The sequence below is a fragment of the Apostichopus japonicus genome, chromosome 20, assembly GCF_037975245.1.
Source record: "Apostichopus japonicus isolate 1M-3 chromosome 20, ASM3797524v1, whole genome shotgun sequence".
NCBI lineage: Eukaryota > Metazoa > Echinodermata > Holothuroidea > Aspidochirotida > Stichopodidae > Apostichopus > Apostichopus japonicus.
The window spans coordinates 27,367,502-27,391,108 of record NC_092580.1 but is presented as its reverse complement, the minus strand read 5'-3'; the positions used below and the strand labels follow the sequence as shown (position 1 = coordinate 27,391,108).

Sequence of the window (23,607 nt, the reverse complement as noted above, 5' to 3'; positions counted from 1 at the left end):
TAAACCAATTAAAATAACCATATGGTTTGAACTTAAACCTGTATAAACGAGTGAACTAGACGTCAAGGTTAAGAGCAATTATTCTCCTCATTTTGCTATTTAGTAATATCGCAAGAAATGGTTTGAACCTAAAGGGTTGCGACGGGTTTTTTTTTTCTTCGAAATAAACTTTAACACTGACCCTAGACCTACCACAATTTTTATAGCAGAAGTGTCCAGTTAGCAAACAGCATTTTCCATGTAACGTAATCGCAATTGATCTTGATGTGATGACGTTTAAGAGAGACGATAGATGTTTATATATGATTGGGGGGGGGGGCGGTGCACAAATTCAGAGGGGGACGTGGGACATTTGACTTTGATTTCAGGGGCAAACAAAGTTACCTCAAATGCCAGTAATTTGAATATTCTTCAACAAGATCCAGGACGGTTTTCAATTTGTTCCTTTTCATTTTCAGCAAAATTACGCTTTTTAAATAGCAAAATGTTTCAAGTTTTCAGTGAATATATGAAAATTACATGAAAAAAGGGAACCTCACATTACCAAAAAGGGGCACTTTGAATGTATGAAAAGGGGCCCCTTTTTTCAGACATTTTGCTATTTAAGAATCGTACTTTTACTGAAAAATAACAAACACAAAACGTTATCACAACATTTTTAAAAGAGCCTCTAAAATATGTTTTTATAACGTTAAATGTGGTGTTATAGAAACGTCGGCATAACGTTTTAATGAGATATTAATGTTATATTAATGTTATATTAATGTTTTAACGAAAACATGTTTTGAAATAATAGCCTGAAAACATTTTCGTGACATATTTATTACACCACAAATAACGTTAGCAAAACAAAATACGAAACGTTTTAATAACGTTTTAAAAACGTTTTTGTGTTTGCTGAGTACTCCCCTCCATCCGGCGGAAGGGGGAGGAGGAGGTGGCGGGGGGGGGGGTGGGGGTATATCACGTATGTAGGATTTTGTAGTGTACTCTGCAAATGTATGCTGTAGATCTTCAACCAGAATTCGCTCAGTGGTATATTTAAGGAAGACTACATTTTATTTTAAATCCGATCCCGAGCATGAAAGCTTGAAAGTGAATCAGAGTTCATGATGACCCGTTTAGTCGCCAGTACAACACGTGCTTTCATTCTGTGTATCTGTAAAGAATGTAATATTCATAATACGAACAGGAAGTTATACTAACTGAATTCATACGGTAATAGTCATGACGGAAACAATTGTAAAAGTATATCTTCAGTGCCGGATGAGTGTACTATATTGTTGTTTTGCAAAAGGACTCAATTCATGATGTGAGAAAACACATTCAGCACGATAACGCTTCAATTAAGAGAGAACAAAGCAAAAGTGAACTTTATGTCAGTTGCCTTCTATAGCGTGTAGTTCATGTGTAGCTACAACTACATTCTACAATGTGTTGCACCACATGATTATTATTCAATTTAAAAGAGGGGGTTGGCTTCAGTGGTTAAAAAAAACATTAGATTGGGACAGTCTTTTTAGTACCAAATAAGAGATGAAATGTCTGTGAAAAAATCATCGCGAATGAAAGTGTCTTTGTGGAGCATCCGTTTGGAGTTCTTAATTTAACGATATCAACCGACTTCTCATGAATGTGCGTCTGCTGATGAGGGCGGTAGAAGCGGTAGCGGAGCATCGACTTTACTTGCTCTTCTATATAGGTACCAATTGTTACCTCAGCAACGCGTATATGTCCGCAATTCTCAGTGATAGAAATAGAAATTATGGTTCAGTGCGCGGCTCCAGGGGTGTGGTTGTACAACCCAACACCATACAAGACTATGAAAACAGTGGCCAGCACCACTTTGCGTTTTGGCCTAATTTATAGACCTAATTTGTATCCTAAATTTACCTCAGAATGACCCCCAGATTCTCCTACACGGTACCCCCCCCCCCTAAACCGTAGCATCGGGACCATAAACAACCTCGTTTTTAAAATCCTGGATCCGCCTCTGTGGTTATTATAGGTCTGGGATAAGTCGCAACGAGTATAATAAAGGATTCGATAATGTTAACTCAAGTGTCATCATCGTCTAGAGAGAAGAAAATAACTGACGCAACGCTTAACAATACCACACCCCTCCCCCTTTCCCGGGGTCCCCGTGGTCCATCGTCGCACCCGTTGCCATAACCATGGACCCCATGTTATGAAACGCACGAAAAAGCCATTACAAACCGCATTCCAGTTAGATCACCGACAAAGGTCAGAAATTACACCAATTACCCTTAGACCAAATCATCTCGGTTGTTACAGGAGTCGGAACAGAATCAAATGCATAAACTGACCGCACCGGGGATGGGGTGGGTGCATGGGGGGCTTGGAGAGCATTCATCTCATATCTTAAACCTTTGTCGAGGTCCCGTCTGGACGACATTAATCGCCTTTCGTTTAACTTCTTTGTGAAAAAACAAAAAATCATGGAAACCCATTGACTTTTTTAAATGTTGCAGTCCCTGTAACAATGTCTCCACTGGAACAAATTTGCCCCGGCGAACTTCTGTAATAGGAATACATATGCAAGTAACTGCGTGCAACATTACATACGTTTATACTGTGTACCATGTACATAAACGCTAAGCTTCCTTCGTGTAATTTAATCAAAGGCGCTGCTACTCCCTGATTTGATTAAAAATAAATCAAACCCTGGCTTATGGTCCTCAGCGTTGCTCCCAAATATGCTAGAATACCTTATAATGGTCACTCATGCCCAAACTGGATCAACCATTAAACTATCCCGCTCCAAGCATTTCTTCTTTCATATCATAATAATAATCATGTGGGTTATGAGATATTTTCATTGTCGATGTTTTGCACTGTTCGATATATGGGAATAATTAGCGAGTCGTGCTCGCCAGGAAGGTAATTTTGATCTCTCTCTCTCTCTCTTTGTTGTTTTAAAGCAGTTTTAGGATTTTGCAGAAGTTTGAGAGCGATATTTATTATGACCTTTAAACGTCATCTACCTTAACACCTGTTTATACCCTACGATCGATTGTCTAATAAAGCTGCCAAACTTAAAACATGTTTCCCATTTCTGACAAAGTTGTATTGATTTTGAAGACAGCTTGCTATAATTAAAAAAAAAAAATAGAAAAAAGATGCCGATAGTACCTGGTCATAAGGGGAATGTGTTACAGCGTGGAGACATTTAGACTACAGTCTGAGCGTTTTATCCACGCCGTTATTCCATTGCAACAGCTCATTGGTAGTTACATATAATGCCCTTTAATAGAAATTCAAAGCCATGTTGTATTCTTGTAAGGATTGTGGGGTAGGGGTGTAGGGTGGGTCAGGATGGGATGGATGTGGTGAGGTTGGTGGGTGGGTGTGTGGGTGGTTCCAATGGCCTTCATCTGTTGCTCTCAATCGTAAACCCTCTCTTTCTAGCACGAACACCAGCACGAACATTCATTATTTTGCGACCAAAACGTCAAAAATATTCTAGGTTTCGTTTTACGAAATCATTCTTACCCTCATGACACTATGATACCCCCGGGGGGGGGGGGCTTGATTCGGTCCTGTAAGTCTATAGACTGGAGCCAAAGACAAAACTGATTTTGTGCAAACTGTGCCAAACGATGACACAGAGAGAATAACCTTTACCACTGACCTGGGGAAAATATTTGAACTGCCACTTCTCTGTTTTATAGAGGCGTGAAATAAGGTTACGTCCCTTAATCCCTCTTCGTGTTTCACGAGACTAACAAATCTCACCACTGTTCACGGAAGAATGTTGTAAGTGAATCCCAGAATATATTTTATTGACATGTTAATAATGTGATCACATGTTGTAAAACAGTGTAAGAGCAGTGGAGTTTTTATTTGACAAGGTTACTGCCATGCGTTCGGTTATGAAGAAGGTTCGGAAAAAGATAAAAGCATGTTTGAAGAAGAGCGGAGGAGCTCGGGGAAGAGAAGGGAGTTTGTCATAAATTTGATATAATTAAAGGACGTCGATTTTTATTGAATGAGAGTCTACTCGCAGCGTATTATCTGATTAATGGATGAGTGTCAGCAAAACACCATAGTGTTGAGATATCATAGTCCAATACGAAATGAGCATCTGAGTACTATAGTAATGTTTCTTTTCCGGCTTGCCTCCTCAGTTATTCACTATTAAAACATGCTACAAGTCTGGAGTGCTCCTTTAAAGCTAAATCGAGGATGATGATGATGATGATGATGATGATGATGATGATGATGATGATGATGATGATGATGATGATGATGATGATGATGATGATGATGATGATGATGATGATGATGATGATGATGATGATGATGATGATGATGATGATGATGATGATGATGATGATGATGATGATGATGATGATGATGATGATGATGATGATGATGATGATGATGATGATGATGATGATGATGATACAAACCTACCGGTACACTACATAGAATTATTGAGGGCACATGTAAACAGTATACATCGCTGTTTTCAGAATTATGTCAAACACCACCTAAGGCTGTTGTTTTAAAACAGGCAGGAGATAAATTTACCCTTGTCTTCCTTCCCGCCGATGTTACCTTCGTTTGTACTTTGTGGACCAATGTCTATAAATATTTATCCCGTTCCATCCAGGGAGTGGCTTACAAGTCTCTTGTCCTATCCAGGGTCCTCAATGTAACATTCAATAAACCACGCATGATTCGAAATGAATTTACATGAGTTTATATCCTGCAACCTATCACAAAAGAGTCATCTTCTGATGGAATTCAGTATGCTCATATTAGAACTGATACCAGTTTTTTTAAATTTAATCTGGGTGAGAAGAGCTCACCCTCAATTCCCTTGTAATCTTCGTACCCCCGAATAACATTCCAGAGAAGATATTATCCAGCGAGCTCGCATAAAACAAATTCCATTCAAGCAAAAATATTAACACCATGGCAACGCCTAACGAAGGTCAATCTTGTAACTCCCATGAGTTGCCATTTCTAACACGAAGATAGAATACAAAGAATCAAGGCCAGTGGCATATATTTTTACTTATAATGTCTGTCAAATTGCATTGTTGTTGCCTGTATTATTGTAGCTTGTATGTATCGCTTTCTCGTTGCGGGGGATCAGTTTCAAGTACAAGTTGAACCTATTGTATAGTCCTGTGTAAATCTATTATACGGTGTGTGTATATGCCCTCCAGGTATTGCCATGCACGTTTAAGCAACAAAACCTGCTCATTTGTACTTTTTTGTACTTAACTGTTTAAGTGCATATAGATTCAGTGTCTAGTGCTGACAGACTAACCCATACGGGTCTTTCACTTGAGTTGTAACACTGAAGTCATGGCGATAAATTTCAAAAATCACTTCACTCGCACACAAGTTTGTGAAGCGTTCACCACTGAGAGATAATACAGTGAGTAAAGTCGATGTGGTGACTCGCGTAAGGAACAATAACTGGTTATTACTCGACTCTACCAAGTTAAAATCAAATTGCTTGTTACAACTCAGTTGGACTGGCTCAATTTTGTATAAGAACAGCTATTTTGTTTATTAACTCGGTCTTATAAATAGCCTACTTTAAAGATAGAGTTAAATACTTTATAAAAATGATTATAACTCTTTAATATGGGAATAAAGTCTAAACTGGCTTGCGATACTCCTAAGATCTACGTCAACGGGCGTACAAAATACTGTTTCAGTCTGAATATAGCATAAGCGTCACACCAGGTGCTTTATCAACGTCACTGACGAAAAGTCGCCGACTAACACACTACACACACATACATAGTTTAACTTAGGCTGTACAATTAAGCATATCGATAACATGCCTACCCTCATTTGCAAATAAAACTAATTTGAAAAATGCCATATTCATCAAATGAGTAGATTAATTAGAATACTCATGGCAACATTCATTTCAACGGGTAAACGTGGAGAACACTACATCAGCTATTTATGGAAACAATTATGCAAGATGATCTTGCCGAAAGTATCGTCTCACGGTTATACTTAATAAGGTTTAGTAGTTAAAAATAAAACCAGCTGTTTTTAATTAGATTAATACGCCGACATCCTGTTTCGTAACAGTTAACACAAATGCCCGTATATCTACACAGGCTACGGTAGACTATTCTGGTCAGTTTGTGCACAATTAAGTTGTTGATAAAATATTTCGTTTACTTTTTTCCCACTGCTATTACGTTGTAGTTAACGAACGAGGTTTCATACAGTGGATATCTATAGCCTCAATTTTATGTGATACAAAACAGAGATAGGCTAACTGTAAGGACCCATTTAACGGAATCTATGGACCTGAGAGAGTTTGAATTGAATAATCACAGATCTATTCGTTATACCGAATAAAGCAACCCACTTATTGAATACAGACCATGCAGTTTTCATTGGAAGTATAATATATGGCTTCACTCCTACACGCGGTATAATTGTTACAATGGGATAGACCTATATACATGACGTGCACGGTCTATATTCTACTATTTCGAACGATTTCAATTAAACAGACTTAAATAAAAGGCAACTCTAAAAGGGAATTTCTGGATATATACGAAAATCACAAACGATTGTGTCCTATTGCAGTTATGCAGTGGTTATAATAGTGAATTACTCGTACAAAAAGTTGGTCACTGTCCTGTAACCACGGGAGTTGTTAATAAAGCGCTGTTGTAAAACTTTTGACTGGATTCCAGCAAGTCAAGCTTCTGTGTTGAATGCGTATATACACCTACACAAGTTCACTTTATTTCACTTTGAGCAGCCTCAGTAGCCGAATGACAATGAAGCCTGGGAACGCCAATTATTTCCAGTGTGCCACAGTTGTATGCTGAGTGGTACAACACACAACACAAGTGAAGAGCTCTTTTCCGTTTTTTTTTCTTTTGACGGGGAAAATCTCTCAGTCAAGCAGTTTTGTTAAAGGATTTGCTAAGTTTAAGCTTTAAAGTATAAAAGAACCATTGCATAACGGTTGTAGCATCTAACACTTACTGGTAGAACGATCGGGGAGATTTGTAGCGAAGCGGTAAAAAAAAGGTACTTTCAGGTTAACGTGTTTGCAGTTGAGTGTTTTTTTTTTCGTGTTTTGGACCAAATTAACTAGAATAGTTGAAATTATCGACTTGGGATTCATATCTATATATACGGAAGGAAGAGTTCATTTATGTTCTTGTGCCTGGATTACTAAGTTTAGTTTTCTTATAAAGTAACAATCATGTTGGACATAGTTGTGCGGTCTTGTTTATATTTTTTCGCTAGACATAGTCTCCCGGAGTCGTCTGCTCGGTCCTACTGTCAAGTCCATATGTGTTGCGGTAAATGAAGGATTGAATGGACTATCATATTTATAACAAGATACCTGGACTAACACCATAGCACTGAGTGTATTTACACAATTCACTATTGCAAGGTAAGTCAATGATGGTTGTTGACATTATAGTCCATGAGGGATTCTAATTTATCCCGTTGAGTACCCTACCGCATACCGTTCTGATATGCCGGGTGGGGAAGGTGATGGGGTAGGAGGTGGGTAAGGAGAGGGGGTAGGAATGTAGGCGCCATTCCAGGTGGTGCGGGAAGGGAAGGGGAGGGGAGGGGAGGAGGAAGGGGTAGGGAATACAGGCTCGGTGTAGGGTGTCGTAGGGAAACCCTGCCCCTTTTCCATATCACTCATACATTCCAAAGTATTTATAGCAACAAATTGCGCTAGAACTGGGGAGGATGTTCTCAGATCCCCTACGTGGGAGTTAACAATCTCTCTCGGACACACCTTATCTTTTTATAATTCCGGGATCAACCGCCGGAGTGGGGCGGGGGTGGGGAGGGGGTGAGGACGGAGGTGCAGGGGTGCAGGGGTCGGGAGGTGTGGATAGGGCTCTATACACGGGATTATTTACAACCTGTGCCTGTGAGCATCGGTGAAATAACAGCAACGAATGAGATCACTTCATAAGTGTGAAGGGGAATGTGTACGTTCAGTATAGGGCCTATGCGTAGTGTCATTTGAAAATATATCAATGTTATTTACGGAAAAGAGAGAATTAAGCGATGCTAGATAGGGAGTCGATTTAAAGCTAATTAGGTTGGGCTACACACTAGTTATGAAGGCTTTCAATGATCAGCGTATACACTGACGCAGGGACAATAGGGGTGAGGGGGGGTGTCGAAGTTAGCTATTGAATAAATGCATGCCTGGTTTATTTCTAATATACTATTCGTAACAAACGGTCTCCGCCGGCCCTCCCGAACTCTGTTAGATATTTACTGATGTAATATCACTGATTATCATAGTTTCTGGTAGTTAAACCTTGGTCTCAAATTCAGGGAAAATAACATACAATAGTTTCAAATTATATATTAAACAAAATGTAGCTTTGGGGGGGAGCAATGTCAGGATTGCTAATGAGGAGCGAAACCTGTTAATGGGTATGTTAGGAGTTCACTTATACAATGTGGTAATCATCAGGTTAACTTCCTGTTATGTCCCTGTGACCTTCCCATCCCACCCCACCCCCACCCCGCCTAAATTCCCTCCCGTCACAGAATCTTGTTGCGCCTGGTAACCAAAATAGTCCTGTCTGTTACAGTGTTGTGCAGATATGTTATTTCAACCAATGTGTTACTATGTCCTAGTGGTTGAAGTTCGTTACACCCACACCCTCCCCTCACCCAGTTTAATTCCTTCCCACGACACCTGACCTCACGTCCCAGACTGCCCCTCAAATATGGTCCCCCCCCCCTCACACTCTGTCCCCTTCCCCTTCAGCATGTCCCTGCCTGCTTGATAGGACTGAAACAGACCGACTTCAAAACCAGTCAGCATTTCTATTTAGATCAAACCTTCAAACACCATTCATTGATTGTACATGAACAATCTGCTTTATAATGAATGAAATTTATAGTATACGTATATACCTACACATACTTACACAGATTTTTTTCCCTATAAAAGAACTATACAACGACCTTTGCAGTTTTCCACAAACGCAGTATTTTGACGATATCCCTTTGTTTACTTATCTTTTGTATTGTTCGTCACCGTTGTTATTTGGATTTGATAGAATTCTTACTCGAAGGTGTGGGGTATATTGTGTCCAGCATGCTGTGCTTCTATTTTACTATAGTTCAGTGAAACTATAGTTTTAGAATAATCAAGAGTCATATATAGAGTGTCAAAAGAAAGAATAAGATCCAATATATAGGTTATGTATATTTAAATATATATATAAAAACTTTATACTATATATAAAAATATATATAAAAACTTTATATGAAAAACGACTTCGTCGGTACAATTTAAATTTCGCTATGCTATGCCATGCTATATGAGTGCCGTGGTTGCAGTATTTAAAATTTCATTTTTGCAACACTTTTGGTTTGTGTGAAAGTTGACCAAAAATTATTGGAATTGGATAGCTTGCATAATCCTGCAAAAAAAAAGAGCTATAGAGTAGAACTAAATAGAGGAAACGATATTTGAAATTCCCAATTTATCTCCACCGTTTATACGTGCTGTGGAAAAAAGCTATTTATTATATGTAGCACTAGCTACAAAGGGCAATCGCATTTGCGTGGAGTAGCAGGCGCGGATCCGGGGATGTGTGTAAGGTTGTACACCCCCTCCCCCTCCCCCTTCCAACCTCACTAACAAAAGTTGTATAGGCCTATTTGGCACAACCTTGCGTTCAGTAGACCTAATTATAGACCTAAATATGGTCTAAATATGTATCATTATGCACCATTTGACAATTATACAATTTGGCGGGGGGGGATTCCCACAGCCCCTACATCGCAGTTGGTTTTAACGACACCAGGACCACGCCATTCCTTTGTTAAATCCTTGACCCGCCTGTGTGCATGGTAAGGCTGGGTGTGTGTGAGTGGGTGCTTATGGGAGGTGGGGGGGGGGGAGGTGGCGAATACAGTTTACCTAACATGTTGCTGCGGATGGAAGATTCCTGACTAATGGGTGAAAAAGTCAAAAAGGATTAAATTTTGTTTTTCGCAAATACCACCCACAATTAAGCCTGTAGGCCAGATAAGAGAGCATGATACTTTGATCCTTTCACATCTCATTTTAACAAGTTTTTAAAAACCGATTTAATTGATGCTTACCGTGTAACCAAAGGCAAATTTCACACGATGCGTAATGAGATGTTTATACTATTTTAAACTGCGGTAGAGGCTTTGCCTTTCTTACACTTATTACAAGCAAAACCTGCAGGCTTATCTATGCCGCCACAGATAGTTTCATCTTCATAACTAGAAAAGTTGCATTTTCCGCACGTATCTCTCTGTTTTTGCGGATATGATTTTCTCACCAACTTTTTAAGTTCTGAGAAATGAAATTGAATCTGTGTCAAGACTTTCAACAGCAGAGAGCTTCCCTGCAGCACGGATAACGGAGAAAGTAACCCCGCAGGGATGAGCTCTTGTCGTAAAATTCCAAGCGAACTAAAGGAGACATCAATAAAGCTCTCACTTATGAAACTTCTCAAAAAGCTTAAATCACAGAATTTGGATTATGAATGTTTCGTCGATATTGTTTCAGTATTAAGTCGAAACTTTTTCACAGCGTGAAGTTTTAAGGCCTATCGGCAAAACTCTATAGTTGTGAATCGATAGTCACCGAACGTAGAAAATCCATTTATTACAGAGAATATACTTTTTAGCATCATTCAGGAATATTGTATTTTAGTGCCAGCGCAAGAGATATTGTAGTACGAAATTATGTGTAAGAGTATATAATATGCAAAATACGAGTAATATATATAATTGATTACAAAAATCCCGAGTACGAAGTACATAAGTTTTGCTTTTCCCTGTATGAATACCGAGTACAAAAGCATGACTACCAGTACAGAAAAATGTACTCGAGAACCTGTACAAAAGTGTACTCGCTTGTCAGTACATTGAGAAAAATGTGTTCGATTTATGAGTACAGAACAACGTACTCCTATAGGAGTACAGGACAGCTTCGAGTACTACATGCCTATACAGTGTCGATCATAAAAGAATTTATTTACAGAAATGATTTGATTTCCTTCCATTTATCCAAATGGTGAATCACATCAGACTCATAACAGTACAACATCGTATTTGTAACTTAGTCAAGAAGAAAGGAATTACATATTCAAGCCTTCGATCGAAACCTCTACGAATTTAGGGCTGAGCTGTGACAGTAAGAAAAAAAAACACGAAAGATTAAAGGGTGTCATGTTTCTTTATATATTTCCCTGTCTTTCTTTTCAAGATGAAGTGTCTGGCTTTAGCATATGCTAATCACTAGTATCGTCATTTAAGTCAAAATCGATACTGACGTCGCGGCGGTTCCTCAATTCACCTGCTCTATCAAAATATTTCTCAAAATGTTCATACAAACCTAAACTGGTGGGTTAATATCGTTTCAAATAAACAACAGAGCACCCGAGGAGGAAATTCAATACCATTTCTAATTATATCTGTTTCAATGGTAATGTTAACGTGTCACATGAAGCCACGAATTTTGATTCAGTTTTTCTATTCACAATTTTTTATGCTCTTTTTGAGTCATTGATCCTAACGTTTCTGCGTACTAGACTATATAGTCCAGTAATATTGATCGATAACGGCCAATGTTTTTTAAACGTTTTTACTCAGAAAATTCTAGAATTGGTACTGGCAGTTGCCTGGTGAGCCAGGCCGGGTCCAAAGGACAATTAGGCCCCTTTTAAGCTTTCATATGTCTTTAAGTATCATTTGAACCTCCTAATTGCACCCGAAACCCGGGACTGTAACCCATGACAACAATGTATGTATCTCTCCCTCGTAAGGGCTTGCTTATTATCATGCTACTTGTACCGCTAGAATACAATTTTTTATATGGTATAAAATGAAAACGTGATTTTTTTTTTGCCCCCATAATCTTTCTAAACATTGTTGCTTTATACACCAAGCTGTGTGCAGTGGTGCCTTAACAGCTTGAGTTGATCACCCAGAGTGTCTCTATACACCGACTACACGCTGTTCAGCTTATTCCCTCAAAGTCGTTGGTTATAGGTTGGCAACTTCATGTCTCTATCTCTCTCTCCCTTCAGATTACATTCTTAACCTTATAGTTAAAGACCAACATGAAAACCACTTGATTCTATGTTACGCTGCGTTCTTTAGATTATCCCGGCACTCCTGCTGAAAATACGTGTGAACCGGGAACATCCAGGGGCGTCGTATACACCTGCAGTATGTAAATCCGAGTCGCGTTATACTACATAATTCACATATAAAGAGACTTTACAGTGTAAAACATTGAATAGGCCTTATGGGTTTATACGTCATTAATGGCGTCACCAGATACAAGTTGCTACTTTCCCTCTTTTATATATAACTTCATACCTTTCTTTTTCACACCACAGATATATAGACTGACCTATATATACCCTCTCTGTACATACTAAACCTTGCGAGAGATTGACCTACTGCAGTCTTCCTCTGAGATGAACATTCTGGTCCCTCTGCCTCTCATTAGCTTCATCACCTCCATCCTGCCTCTCCTTGGATCCGGTGGGAGGTTTGGGATCAGTGACAGACCCCACTGCACCGATAGGCAAACAGAGGAGACGTACAAGATGATACATCATCGATTCCAGCGGTTTTTCATACCAGATTGCCAGAAAGGAAAGTTGATCTTCCAAGCTGATAGACAGGGATGTCTTGGTGCTTTGAGGTGGCTGCAAGAAAAAGTGGCGACAAATAATCATCGTAAATATACTTTTTTATATTTTTATTGATTTATTCAACTTTTTGAGAAAAAAAAATTAATATATAGTAAATTTTCTGTTCTGGTTATAGATACATGCATGGTATCTGTATTGTAACGGGGGTCTGCTCCCTGGTTACGCAGTACGGAATTCACTAGTGTATTTCGTATAATCTGTAAACTTAAAAATATAAATATGTTGGACTTTATAATTGTTAAGGAGTTGTCGATCTCTTTATCGATGTCTGTTTGTCTTTACGTATGTTCTTCTATCAGTCTGTGCATATACATGCCTATCTGTTCTCTCTAGAGTTGCTGGAGTAAAGTGTTCGTTCGTTTTGAATGATATGCTGGTGAAGTCACATGTACAATAAAATGTTTGAAGTCATTTTCAGCTGCAAAATAATTTGAACAAATTGTATGACAACCCCTCTCGTGCTAGATAATTATATTACCAAAAATTTATGATATAAAAATCCCAGCAAATGAAGTTGTGCGTTAAAGCATGAGTAACTCATCAATCTCTTCCTATGCCGACACTTAATCAAATTGGATCGAAGACAATTTCATAAATTAGTTTTTCGCGATAAAATTGACATAGACATATGTGGCTGCAACTGTACAGTTGAATATGGAACTCACTGTATTGATCTGTATCACCTGTAGGCCATGTATGAAAACCTATATCAGGGGCGGATGTAGGATTATGGTGTGGCCCTATGGTCTTGAAGGTGACCATGTATGGCGATCTGGGGATCGATCCCCACCCCCTTCCCCCAGAGAAAAAACCTCTTAGACGTGGTACCCATTATTATAGGTTTACACACACGGTGGTGCAAACAACTACTTTCAATTCGTTTTGCGTAGGGTTGTCGGGAGGGAGGGGGTATATAATAACACACACACCCTCCCTTGGATTCGCCTATATAGGGTTGTGGGGAGGGAGGGGTGTATAATAACACACACACACACCCTCCCTTGGATTCGCCTATATATGGCTATAACATGCCTATATGCCAATATACGTGTGCAGTTAGTTGTACTCGTGTAACTTGTAGGCTACAAATGTTCTAAGTTTGGGTCACATGACGGCAAAAACGATCGATGATAAAAAAAACCTATTGTATGACAAGGTATACAACCACGCATGCGCGTGGTGTAGTTACGAGTCGTGGTCAAATGCTACAATTAAGCACGTATCATTATTATTACTATTACTTTTTTTTTATTTCCATGTTAATCTTAACATTTTCAATTATAGTGGCATGCATGTGTTTATGTGTGTTTATATATAATTTAGCATATGTGTGACGCCCTAACTGTTTGCTTGTTATGAAACACATGGATGGATCGTTCGGTTGTGTATGTGTATATAGGAACTATATGGAATACGCCCCATATTGAGATCAAGAAGCCTATTGTTTTGAGTGGAGATCGCAGGTTAGAAGAGATCAGTATCTAACTGACACCTTACTAGTAACACCTTATAAACACAGTATCTCACGACGGCAAGCATGAATAATAACGTTTGTCAAACCTATTCCTGACTACTGACATGTCTATAACAAATGGTTAATGTACAACATGGAAGATACTGCCGAACTAACGACGTACCCAAATCACCACCACGACACCTCCTCCTGAACTTCCCTCCGTATTAACCCCCCTCCCCACCCTCCCTCTCCCCACCCAAGTACCTAACCACAGACATGGAGCTGTTAGAGCTTCCTAGTCCAGGTGTTTAGGATTCCTCTCTCACTGCACGCATACCCGTCATCCCCCACATAACAGACATTCCACGAGCCTTGTGATGACGTCAGAGTGGTTGAGCTAATTACTCATATGTTGTTAATGAACCCGGTGCTGGATGATGATCGTAGATTAAAATAATAAACAAAAGGCATAGAGACCTCGGTACAGTGGCTTAATCAAAATTGTATCCTTGTCAGAGTAGTCACCGTAAAAAAATGGATCTTATACGCCTTAAAGCTACATAATGAATCTAACTAACAAAGAAATAATAATCATAATAATCATAATGAAAGAACGATGAAATTAGTGATTTTTTAATATATAATAACACGATGAAAGTGGACCAAGTCACAGCAAAATAGTTCTGTCGTTTATTTGGCAAAAAGCTGTTTATCTTTCGTTCTAGTAAAGTTCTGAATAAATCTTGTCATGAGGTTGTGATTTTCTTGCAAGCACAATCTAAACCAACTTAGTCAAGGAGTTATAGCCCCATATAACTAACTTACTTAATCACAATGAATTTTAAAATTGTCTGAAATTTTCCTTTCGGTGGATTGCCGGTTGCACGTTGAAGAAGGTACAGTGGCTTCTGATTACATGCAATTCCAAAATATAAATGATTACAAATTGTTATAAACTCAGTTTGTATGTTTCATATCACAGTGATTCCAATCTCGCAGTTGCACTGTCTGTGGATACTTTTGGTTGCTCTTCAAACTATGCTCATTATTTTCCAATATAATTTTCTGTTCACACTTTGCTTCATGCATATATGGTGAGCATTTGTGGAAGGAGTTTCACATGCATTTCATCACATAGTTTGAGTAACCACACGATTTGAAGAAATTTACCATGAACCTCCGAAAAACGTGCTTAGTTTGTAAGATCTGATCATTTAGTTTTAGAGCTACAATGTGTTCCTACCCTCAAATACAGAAACTCAAATAGTGTTCACTCGTGCCATCAAATTTGTTTGAAGAGTCAGTTAAGCAATAAACTTTCCAATTCAGAATTTATTATTGTCTGGCAATGATATAAATTCCAGCAACGTACTTTTGAAAACTTTTTCACAACCCAATATTTTGGCGCCAATACCGATGGTTTTTAAACTGCTTTAAGCATACGACATTATAATGTTCTTTATGGTGCCTGAGTATACGTATGGTATAGTTTAATATGTACTATAACCATCTGGTGACTATTACCGTACAGTACCGTCCGCATTTCTGACGTCAATTGGGTATATATGCCACAAATATCGACAACACGAATTCAGTTACACAGTTTCATATTTATGTCCTTAAAACTAAACCAGGTACCCTAAGCCCAAATTTAATAATTCTTTTACTATGAAAAGTTTGCGTTTTTCATTTGCACTTCGGGTGGCGTTTAAAGTGTCACGAATGGCCGCGTGTCTAAGCTGTGATTATCATATACTATACATACATGAAGTTGTTGACAACGTTTGACATAAATTCTGGATAAAGAATGGTTATAAAATTTGATATAAGGAGATAAATCGATATGTGTAAGAAATTATAAGAATGATAAATTTCATTGTTATTGGTCAAAGATTACCCAATATATTTCCCAGAGAATATTGCTCAACGGAAATTTTTGTTTATTGTTTTGTTTTTTTACAGTGAAAAGGAAAATATTCAAGTCGGTAATATGTACTCATCGACCGTGTTCGAAGCTTCCTCTCTTCCGACGGTGTGGTTCGAATCAAACAGACCATTCCAATCCCAGAACGTTTAGAAATGGCTGCCGTCAGTGCGCAACCAGTTGCAAAGCGGTTTTGGCGGGAAAACGACGTTTCGAACGTCTGCATATGGACAAATGCTATCAAAACCGAAAACGTGAGTTTCTGACCATATTCTTTTCAATGTTCAGATTCAAAAAGATGATATCAATGTTCAGATTAGCGTGTCAACATATGGGACAGCTACTAGTGACTCAGTTTAATCAAGTGTTGCTTCTGGAAAACTTATATTTGGGTCATTTTTAAAGCATTATTGTAACCTACAAAATTGAGAAATATAGCACCATTTTGCATCTAGGCATTGCTTAACTTCAAAAAATTCTCAATGGGGAGGGGGTCACCCCCTCCCCTTATGAATATTTTTCTCGTCGTATCTGACAGTCAACTGCCCCCCCCCCCTCTTTTATGAGCTTATCCCTAATCGAAACATCTTTATTTATATTTCTTTAGCTATGACGCCGTCAGTTGTCGAGAGTAAGCCACCTGATACAAGAAAAACTGATCCTCCATGCTTTGCAGATACACAGACGACAGTAGCTCCTGCATATAAACCGTTAGCATTTAATGTAATACAAAGCACGACGACAGCTTTAACAACGAATAGTCTCACTACAGAGTTGATGACCACGGAACTAGCGACGACACAGATCATGACGTCACCAGAAGTAGTATCATACGACCCTAAACCTGTAAGGAAAGTTCCAGATATCCAGCAATGTGCGATAAAACAAGTGGCGTGTAATATAAAATGTGATAGTGTGGTGAAACACATCAGGAACGTTACATTACACGAGTTACCTGAGTTACCCTCGTGGGAAAGTGGCGGATAGGCCTAACCGATAGGCTATGTAAAGATACCCCAACACAGGAAAGATACTGAATGGAGGTTTCAAAGACAATCCAGAATGGATTGAGGTGTATGGTGAGGGAGACGAATACGTGAAATCTGAACACGTGACTCGTTTACCATGACGACAGACAGAATGGATAAATCCAATCGGATTTCTTGCTGTGTTAACTAATCGAAGTTTCTGACTGGTTATAGTTAGGTCTTGTGATTAGAGGTTGTAATGTAACAAGGTTTCTGATTGGTTGTTTTGTGGTCTGATGTCTGAGGTTATATGAATCGAGGCAATTGAATGGCTACAGTTAGGTCTTGCGATCTGGGGCTGTAAAAAATAGTGCTTCTAATGTGTTATTTTTAGATCTTTTCCCACGAGGTCATAATGAATGGAGGCTTTTGATTGGCTATATAGATAGGTCTCGTGCTCTGCGGTAATCATGATAGGAATATCCTGATTGGTGATAACTAGAACTTGTGATCTGCGTTTATGTCATGAGCTTTCACATGAATCGTTGCAACGTTTGGTACGTATAGGAGCGATATGCTCATATATGGCCGGATGTATATGTATAGTTATTGCCTTATTCAAAGGGCGTTATCTTCTTCCAACGTTTGTGATGGTCATTTGGAGGGTAAAACAGACTGTATGATAGCACTTATTTCTGCTAACGTATGGAATTTATTATTAACTTTATATAAAATTTCAACCAGTATATCGTACAACTTAATATTATCTACAGTCGTAGATATGCAGAAACTGACAAAAACAGCTTATAACAAAACATCCAAATAAGAAAATCGTATTTACATATTATACCAAGTCCGAAATTATGAATGGCGTAACTGCAGTACACAAAATACACAACAAGAAATATTTAAATAATATGAAAGAAATGAACAATTTGCAAAAATTTGGAAAGATGAGATATTGATTGGAATATAACATATTTGGGGTAGTACCAAAATACAATTTTGAATGTTCTTTATAAATAACAGTATTTATTTGGATATGACCCAGGCATAAGAGACAAAACGTCTACGTAGCTCCCCGTATGCAACCCCTTCTCTTCCTCTCCCCCTCCCCCACCCCACGGTGAAACCCACCTCTACAATCTACATATCACTATGTACCAGAAAGTATCTCATTCATATACGCCCAAGTACTTCCCTCCGAATCAATAACCACGCTTTTCAAATTTTCACCCAAAACCTGTTCTTTCTTCTTCCCAAAAACAATAGTTTTTAAAGCGGAAATTTAATCCGTTTCCGCTCATTGTGTCAATACACAGGTATATAATTCGTGTCAAACATATTACATTCTTACATATTCTTTATGAGATCGAAGCACTTTTAATGACTTGTTCTCTTCTTGTTTACCGAACTTTCCATACCAATATAGAGTGTTTACAAAGGGTATACATATAATATAGAAATAGTTTACAAAGAGTATATACATAGAAACTAATTCTATTCCGGTTTTACTCAAGTTTATTGGCGGTGACCAAGTTTCTATTCTTTTTTTACATATCATTTATGTCGTGCAGCTCGGCGCTACAAAAGGTTTACTGAACAGCAAGCTGTATATTTTTTATTTCTGCCAGGCTTTGCGTTTTTTTAACGATTTATCGATGATGATGTCACAGAGAAGAAAATTCGATATTTTTTCTCTCTCGAATGAATGGTTTAGGTCTTCTGTTGGTGTCCATTCTACAAAATAACTGGTTCTCTCTCTCTCTCTCTGGAGAGAAGAAATAGATGTGAAATTTCAGTTCCTTCACTCTTCAGTGTGTCCCTTTTAGATACAAAAATCCATTAAAATCAGTGGGGATTTCATAGCGATACAACAATCTAGTGAATTGAATACTTTTAAATCTGTAGATACGTAAATTGTAACGTCGAGAAAGATCTACGATCTAACGGTAAACGTGACCTCCCTTGTTCAATTTTCAACTCCATCGAAAGAAAGAACTTTTCATCGCATAAAAATTCAAAGACATAGTGTGGTGTTTTTTTTTATAAATCAGAACAATATTGATATTTTGAATGTAATAATCAATCGATGAGTGCATTACTTTAACAATTGTTACCAGATGGTCTCAAGCGACCGTATATAATGACCATATGTCACCAATTGTTTTTTTTTCCCCTTCATCTCTTGTGCATTTCTTTCTCTCGTTTGTAAACAGAGTAAATTCCCTTGAAATCAACAGATATATCAGTCATATGGATTCCCAAGCCATATATAGAATTTTACGAGTAAATTTTTATAAAGATATAACAGATTATTGTCAATTACTGTATTGGGTTTAATGGCTCATCGTGTGCTTTGACCGTGATCATCAACGATATACTATTTCAACCTAAGGATTTTTTCTGCTGTATAGTTATTTTAGGGTGTATGCAGCTATTATCTGGCTCGGTCAGCCTTAACAATGCCATTAGAAAAAGAAAAAGAAACACAGAATTAGCGACAAACAAGAATAGAACAAATAGACAAGATGTAAATAAATAAATGAAAGAACAATAGTTTTAGCAAGCTGCTTATCTATGCCGCAGAAAGAATCGTGTGTGTATATAGGTAAATATATGAATAGGCCTATATGAATATATGAAAGTTAGAGGGAATGAAGTTTCGATTATTAGCAGGATATTCTTCAAAGCGAACTGGACAAATAGGATACAGACCAGGGACACATAAAACTAATGAAATTGAGAGACAAGCACTCTGTCCCCCACCCCCCCCCCCCCAGTTTCATTTCTCATTTTGTTGTAACAGAAGGTTATATAATGTGCTTAATCCGTACCTATACTTTTATTCTTTTCTTATGTGAATTTAGAAACGTTGAAAGTCATTATACAAATGAATATACCAATATAGTAATTGTAGATTGAGAGAAACGCATTAAATGTTAAGTTTTAACATTTAATATAGATATTTAATATAGAATATAGATAGACAGACCTGAAATATTTCACAGGGTATTTTTTTTTCTCAATGTAATTATGGTTTGTAATGATATGCTTTATATTATATGTCTATGCCGTCAAAATCATGGCATGAACGCCAAAACCAACCGATAATGTCATCACCGAAATTGAGTTCCATAAAAATAGATATGGTTAAATTAAAAGAAAAATATTTAAACAGAAAGCGAGGAAGATGCATATTATATTTGGATGCGATAGTTAGTTTTTTTTTTTTTTTGTTTTGTTGCTTTATTGGCTTAGTGTTTGTTCATAAATAATGAAAGAAATGGGGCTCGTTATAAGTCGATGCACTACAAACATATCATCTACCGCTTCAAATTAAACATGAACATTAAAGGCCATCGGCATAACCCGAAAATCTGCTAGAAATTCAGATAATGGTGAAAGGTACAACAAGCATTTGAATGTTATTCTCAGAATATTTAATCACACTTAGCCACTTTGATTGTCTGTTCTAACAATCCTCAATGGGCTGGGCCAAATATACGGAGAACAGAACCTCAACGAAAATACTTTTGATATAATCTAGTAAGTTTTAGCATGCTAAAATTTGGTACCCAATTCTTCTGACATTTAAACCTGTTAAAAACTCAAGTTGGCAACTACAATTATACCAAGAACAACGTTCATTCTGAGAGAATTGGTATTGTATACATTTTACAGGGATATTAACTTATCTTATAATCTACTAAATTCCTTTGATTGAAATTGGACAAGAGTGTTCATTGTATATGTTATCGACTTTGTTTATAATGGGTGATAGTCTGCAGTGTATATTGTGTGATAGGCTATGTTTTATCATAACGTGTTAGGCTGTTTACCTTAAACGTTTTAGCCTATGCTTTGTTGGGATTTTTTTATTATGTGCTAGGCTGTCTTTTCATCCGTATATTTGTTAACGTACGTTAAGTTTATTATATGTTTATATATATTTTTATGTGTATGTATATGTGTTTATTATATTGTATACATATGTTTATTATATGTGTATGCATGTGCTTATTATATGTGTATGGGTGTGTTCGTTATGTGTTAATTCCTCTTATATATGCGTTGTTAGACTCATCAATAAAAGAACGAAGAAGCTAGTGGCCGAAATCGAGTTTGATATATAAATAGAATTAAAATAAGATAAATCAAATAGATGTAATTATCAAATTTAATTAGCGCTTATTCTATTAAGCGGTATAGTAACATGGAATGTTCAATTGGTTTATATATGATGGACAATGACAGTTCATCAGCATTTTATGCCAGTAAATATGCTAGAAACCCAAATACAGAACGCTTATGGTCAGTCTTCAACGATAGAATTTTAAACATCATTGTTAATGACTTATAAAAGATAACATTAAGTAGGCTAGTATGTCAATAATAATTATACGTGGATAATTAGTTTTACAAATTAAAGATGTGTTACATTTTGTTTACATTACTGAAAGCAGCTGAATTGATGAGTATGATCTTCATCTTGAGTGATATATGCAAATTAGGTTAGACCTAAATATATGCAAATCCATATGAAAGGGTCATCTGACTTATATCAACTGTTTTAATATTTGCTCTGAATAGTGAGATATAAGAATCGTCAAGTACTGTACACATTTGAGTAAGAGTTCAGATATTTGTCATTAAGAAGATGAATATATGCTAAGCAACTTGATGAAATGTTCATTCAACCCCTGCTTGCCGTTTTATCCGAGATATGTTCATACATTAGTTCAAATACATATGGCAACGTGAATGAACTTACAGTTAACAGCAAGGGCGTAGGAACCGGGGGGGCTGGGGGCGCCAGCCCCCCCCCCCAGTAAAAAATGTGGAGGGGCGGAAGTATCATTCCGCCCCCCCCCCCCCCCCCGGTTCGCAAGTCAGAAAACCCCTTTTTCATTTTCAAATGAGAACAAAATCTCATTTGGAGCACCAAATTGCATCTAAGGCCATGGTGAAAATACAAAATTAAGTTTACAAATTGGATTGGGTGTTGAAGTGTGCTATATTGCACCAAATTGCATCTGAGGCCACCTGGAAATGCAAAAAATTCCTAGACCCCTCCCCGAGGCCGGCCATCAGTCTTCAGCCCCCCTCCCCCCACTCAAAAGTACCTTCCTACGCCACTGGTTAACAGGTGTTATATCATGGATGTTTATTGACAAGTTAATGTTATGTATCCTTCATCCCGTTGTTTTAATCTTCTAAACTGTTCTACTTTCATCTCATGGGTTGTAAAGCTGATACAATAGTTATGAACATGAGTGTATTATAAAATGAACGATAGGATAGATACGCCTACCCATAGCAACGAGATGTTCGTATCTTTACGGAAGTAACTTATCCCTCTTGTTTGATTCATCTATTCTATCCTTTGAAGCAATTTATATATATAAGTTGTTCATAAAACTTAACATCAAATTTACGAAATAAACTTTTTGTTTACAATAATATTATCGATTAAGCTAAATGGTTACATTATTTTGTTCAGAAATGACCTTGAGTGTAGACCATAAACGAGATATATGAATAATTCTTATAGAATATATTAAAACCATTAAACTAAACGAGACGAGGCCTATCAATCTTCCTATGTATTGAGGCTGTTTGGAGAATTGAACAATATTTTCAAAATGACCATGATTTGTAAAATTAGTGTAAGTGACTGATATTTATTTTATAACGCACGAAGAAATATAATGTAACTTGAATGTATAGGTTATAAATAGGTGGTATAAATTATGTATAAAACAAGGATAAATTTATCGTCATAACTATTAGTAAATAAAGAAGAAAACCACCATATTATTCATTTTATTTTTATTTTGATTGTTCTGTATTCAGATAAGTAACCATAGGAGATAGATGAGTGTAGTAAGTGGACAGCTATGCCTCTGAAGGTGGTCTACAAGGACTTCCCATATTTAGAATATAGATTAGATCCATTATAAGTGTTAAATGCGTGGTTGTGCTAATAGCGACTTTGTGTGTGGGTGTGTATATGTTTGTGGGTGAGGTTGAAAGAAGGGGGAGGGAGTACACCCCTTAGACACACTGGATCCACGCCTGGCGTATATTTATTGATCTTTGCATATGCAGGGCGTACGGAAATGCAAAAGACTTTTGACAACAGAACGTCCCTTTTCAGGTTATTGAGCAGATACCAGTAGGCCTATACTTCCCACACTATATCTTGAACTGCACAGAACTGACCGGGAGTTAATGATATACTCCAGCAGATTGAAATGCGCATGCAACTGTCATTAGCCAGCAATGATGCTGTGTCGTGCAAAATACCGCGCGCGATCTGATTACACTTTACATGCAAGGCTGCATGCAGTCCACTTTTGAAGCAATGAATCCCCTTGACCAGAGCTCAATTAATCTTGTATAATCTCCAGCATAAACCATTTAGCGATGGAATCTTCTTCCTAATCTCCAGTAAAAGTCTCTTCAGTTTTGGTCTAGAGATAATCTGATTAACCTTCATGGCGATTTAATTTCTAAGAAAGTGTTATCGCA

General features: G+C 37.5%; 1 protein-coding gene across 1 annotated transcript; it reads left to right on the top strand.

Moving 5' to 3' along the window:
• The first annotated feature begins 6,157 nt into the window (after nt 1-6,157).
• On the top strand, nt 6,158-22,890 carry LOC139962166 (uncharacterized). The gene is made up of 4 exons (XM_071962126.1): nt 6,158-7,423; nt 12,405-12,750; nt 16,144-16,359; nt 16,713-22,890. Exons 2-4 carry the CDS (start codon nt 12,486-12,488, stop codon nt 17,090-17,092), a joined length of 861 nt encoding a protein of 286 aa, XP_071818227.1. The 5' UTR covers nt 6,158-7,423; nt 12,405-12,485; the 3' UTR covers nt 17,093-22,890.
• The last annotated feature ends 717 nt before the right edge of the window (nt 22,891-23,607 follow it).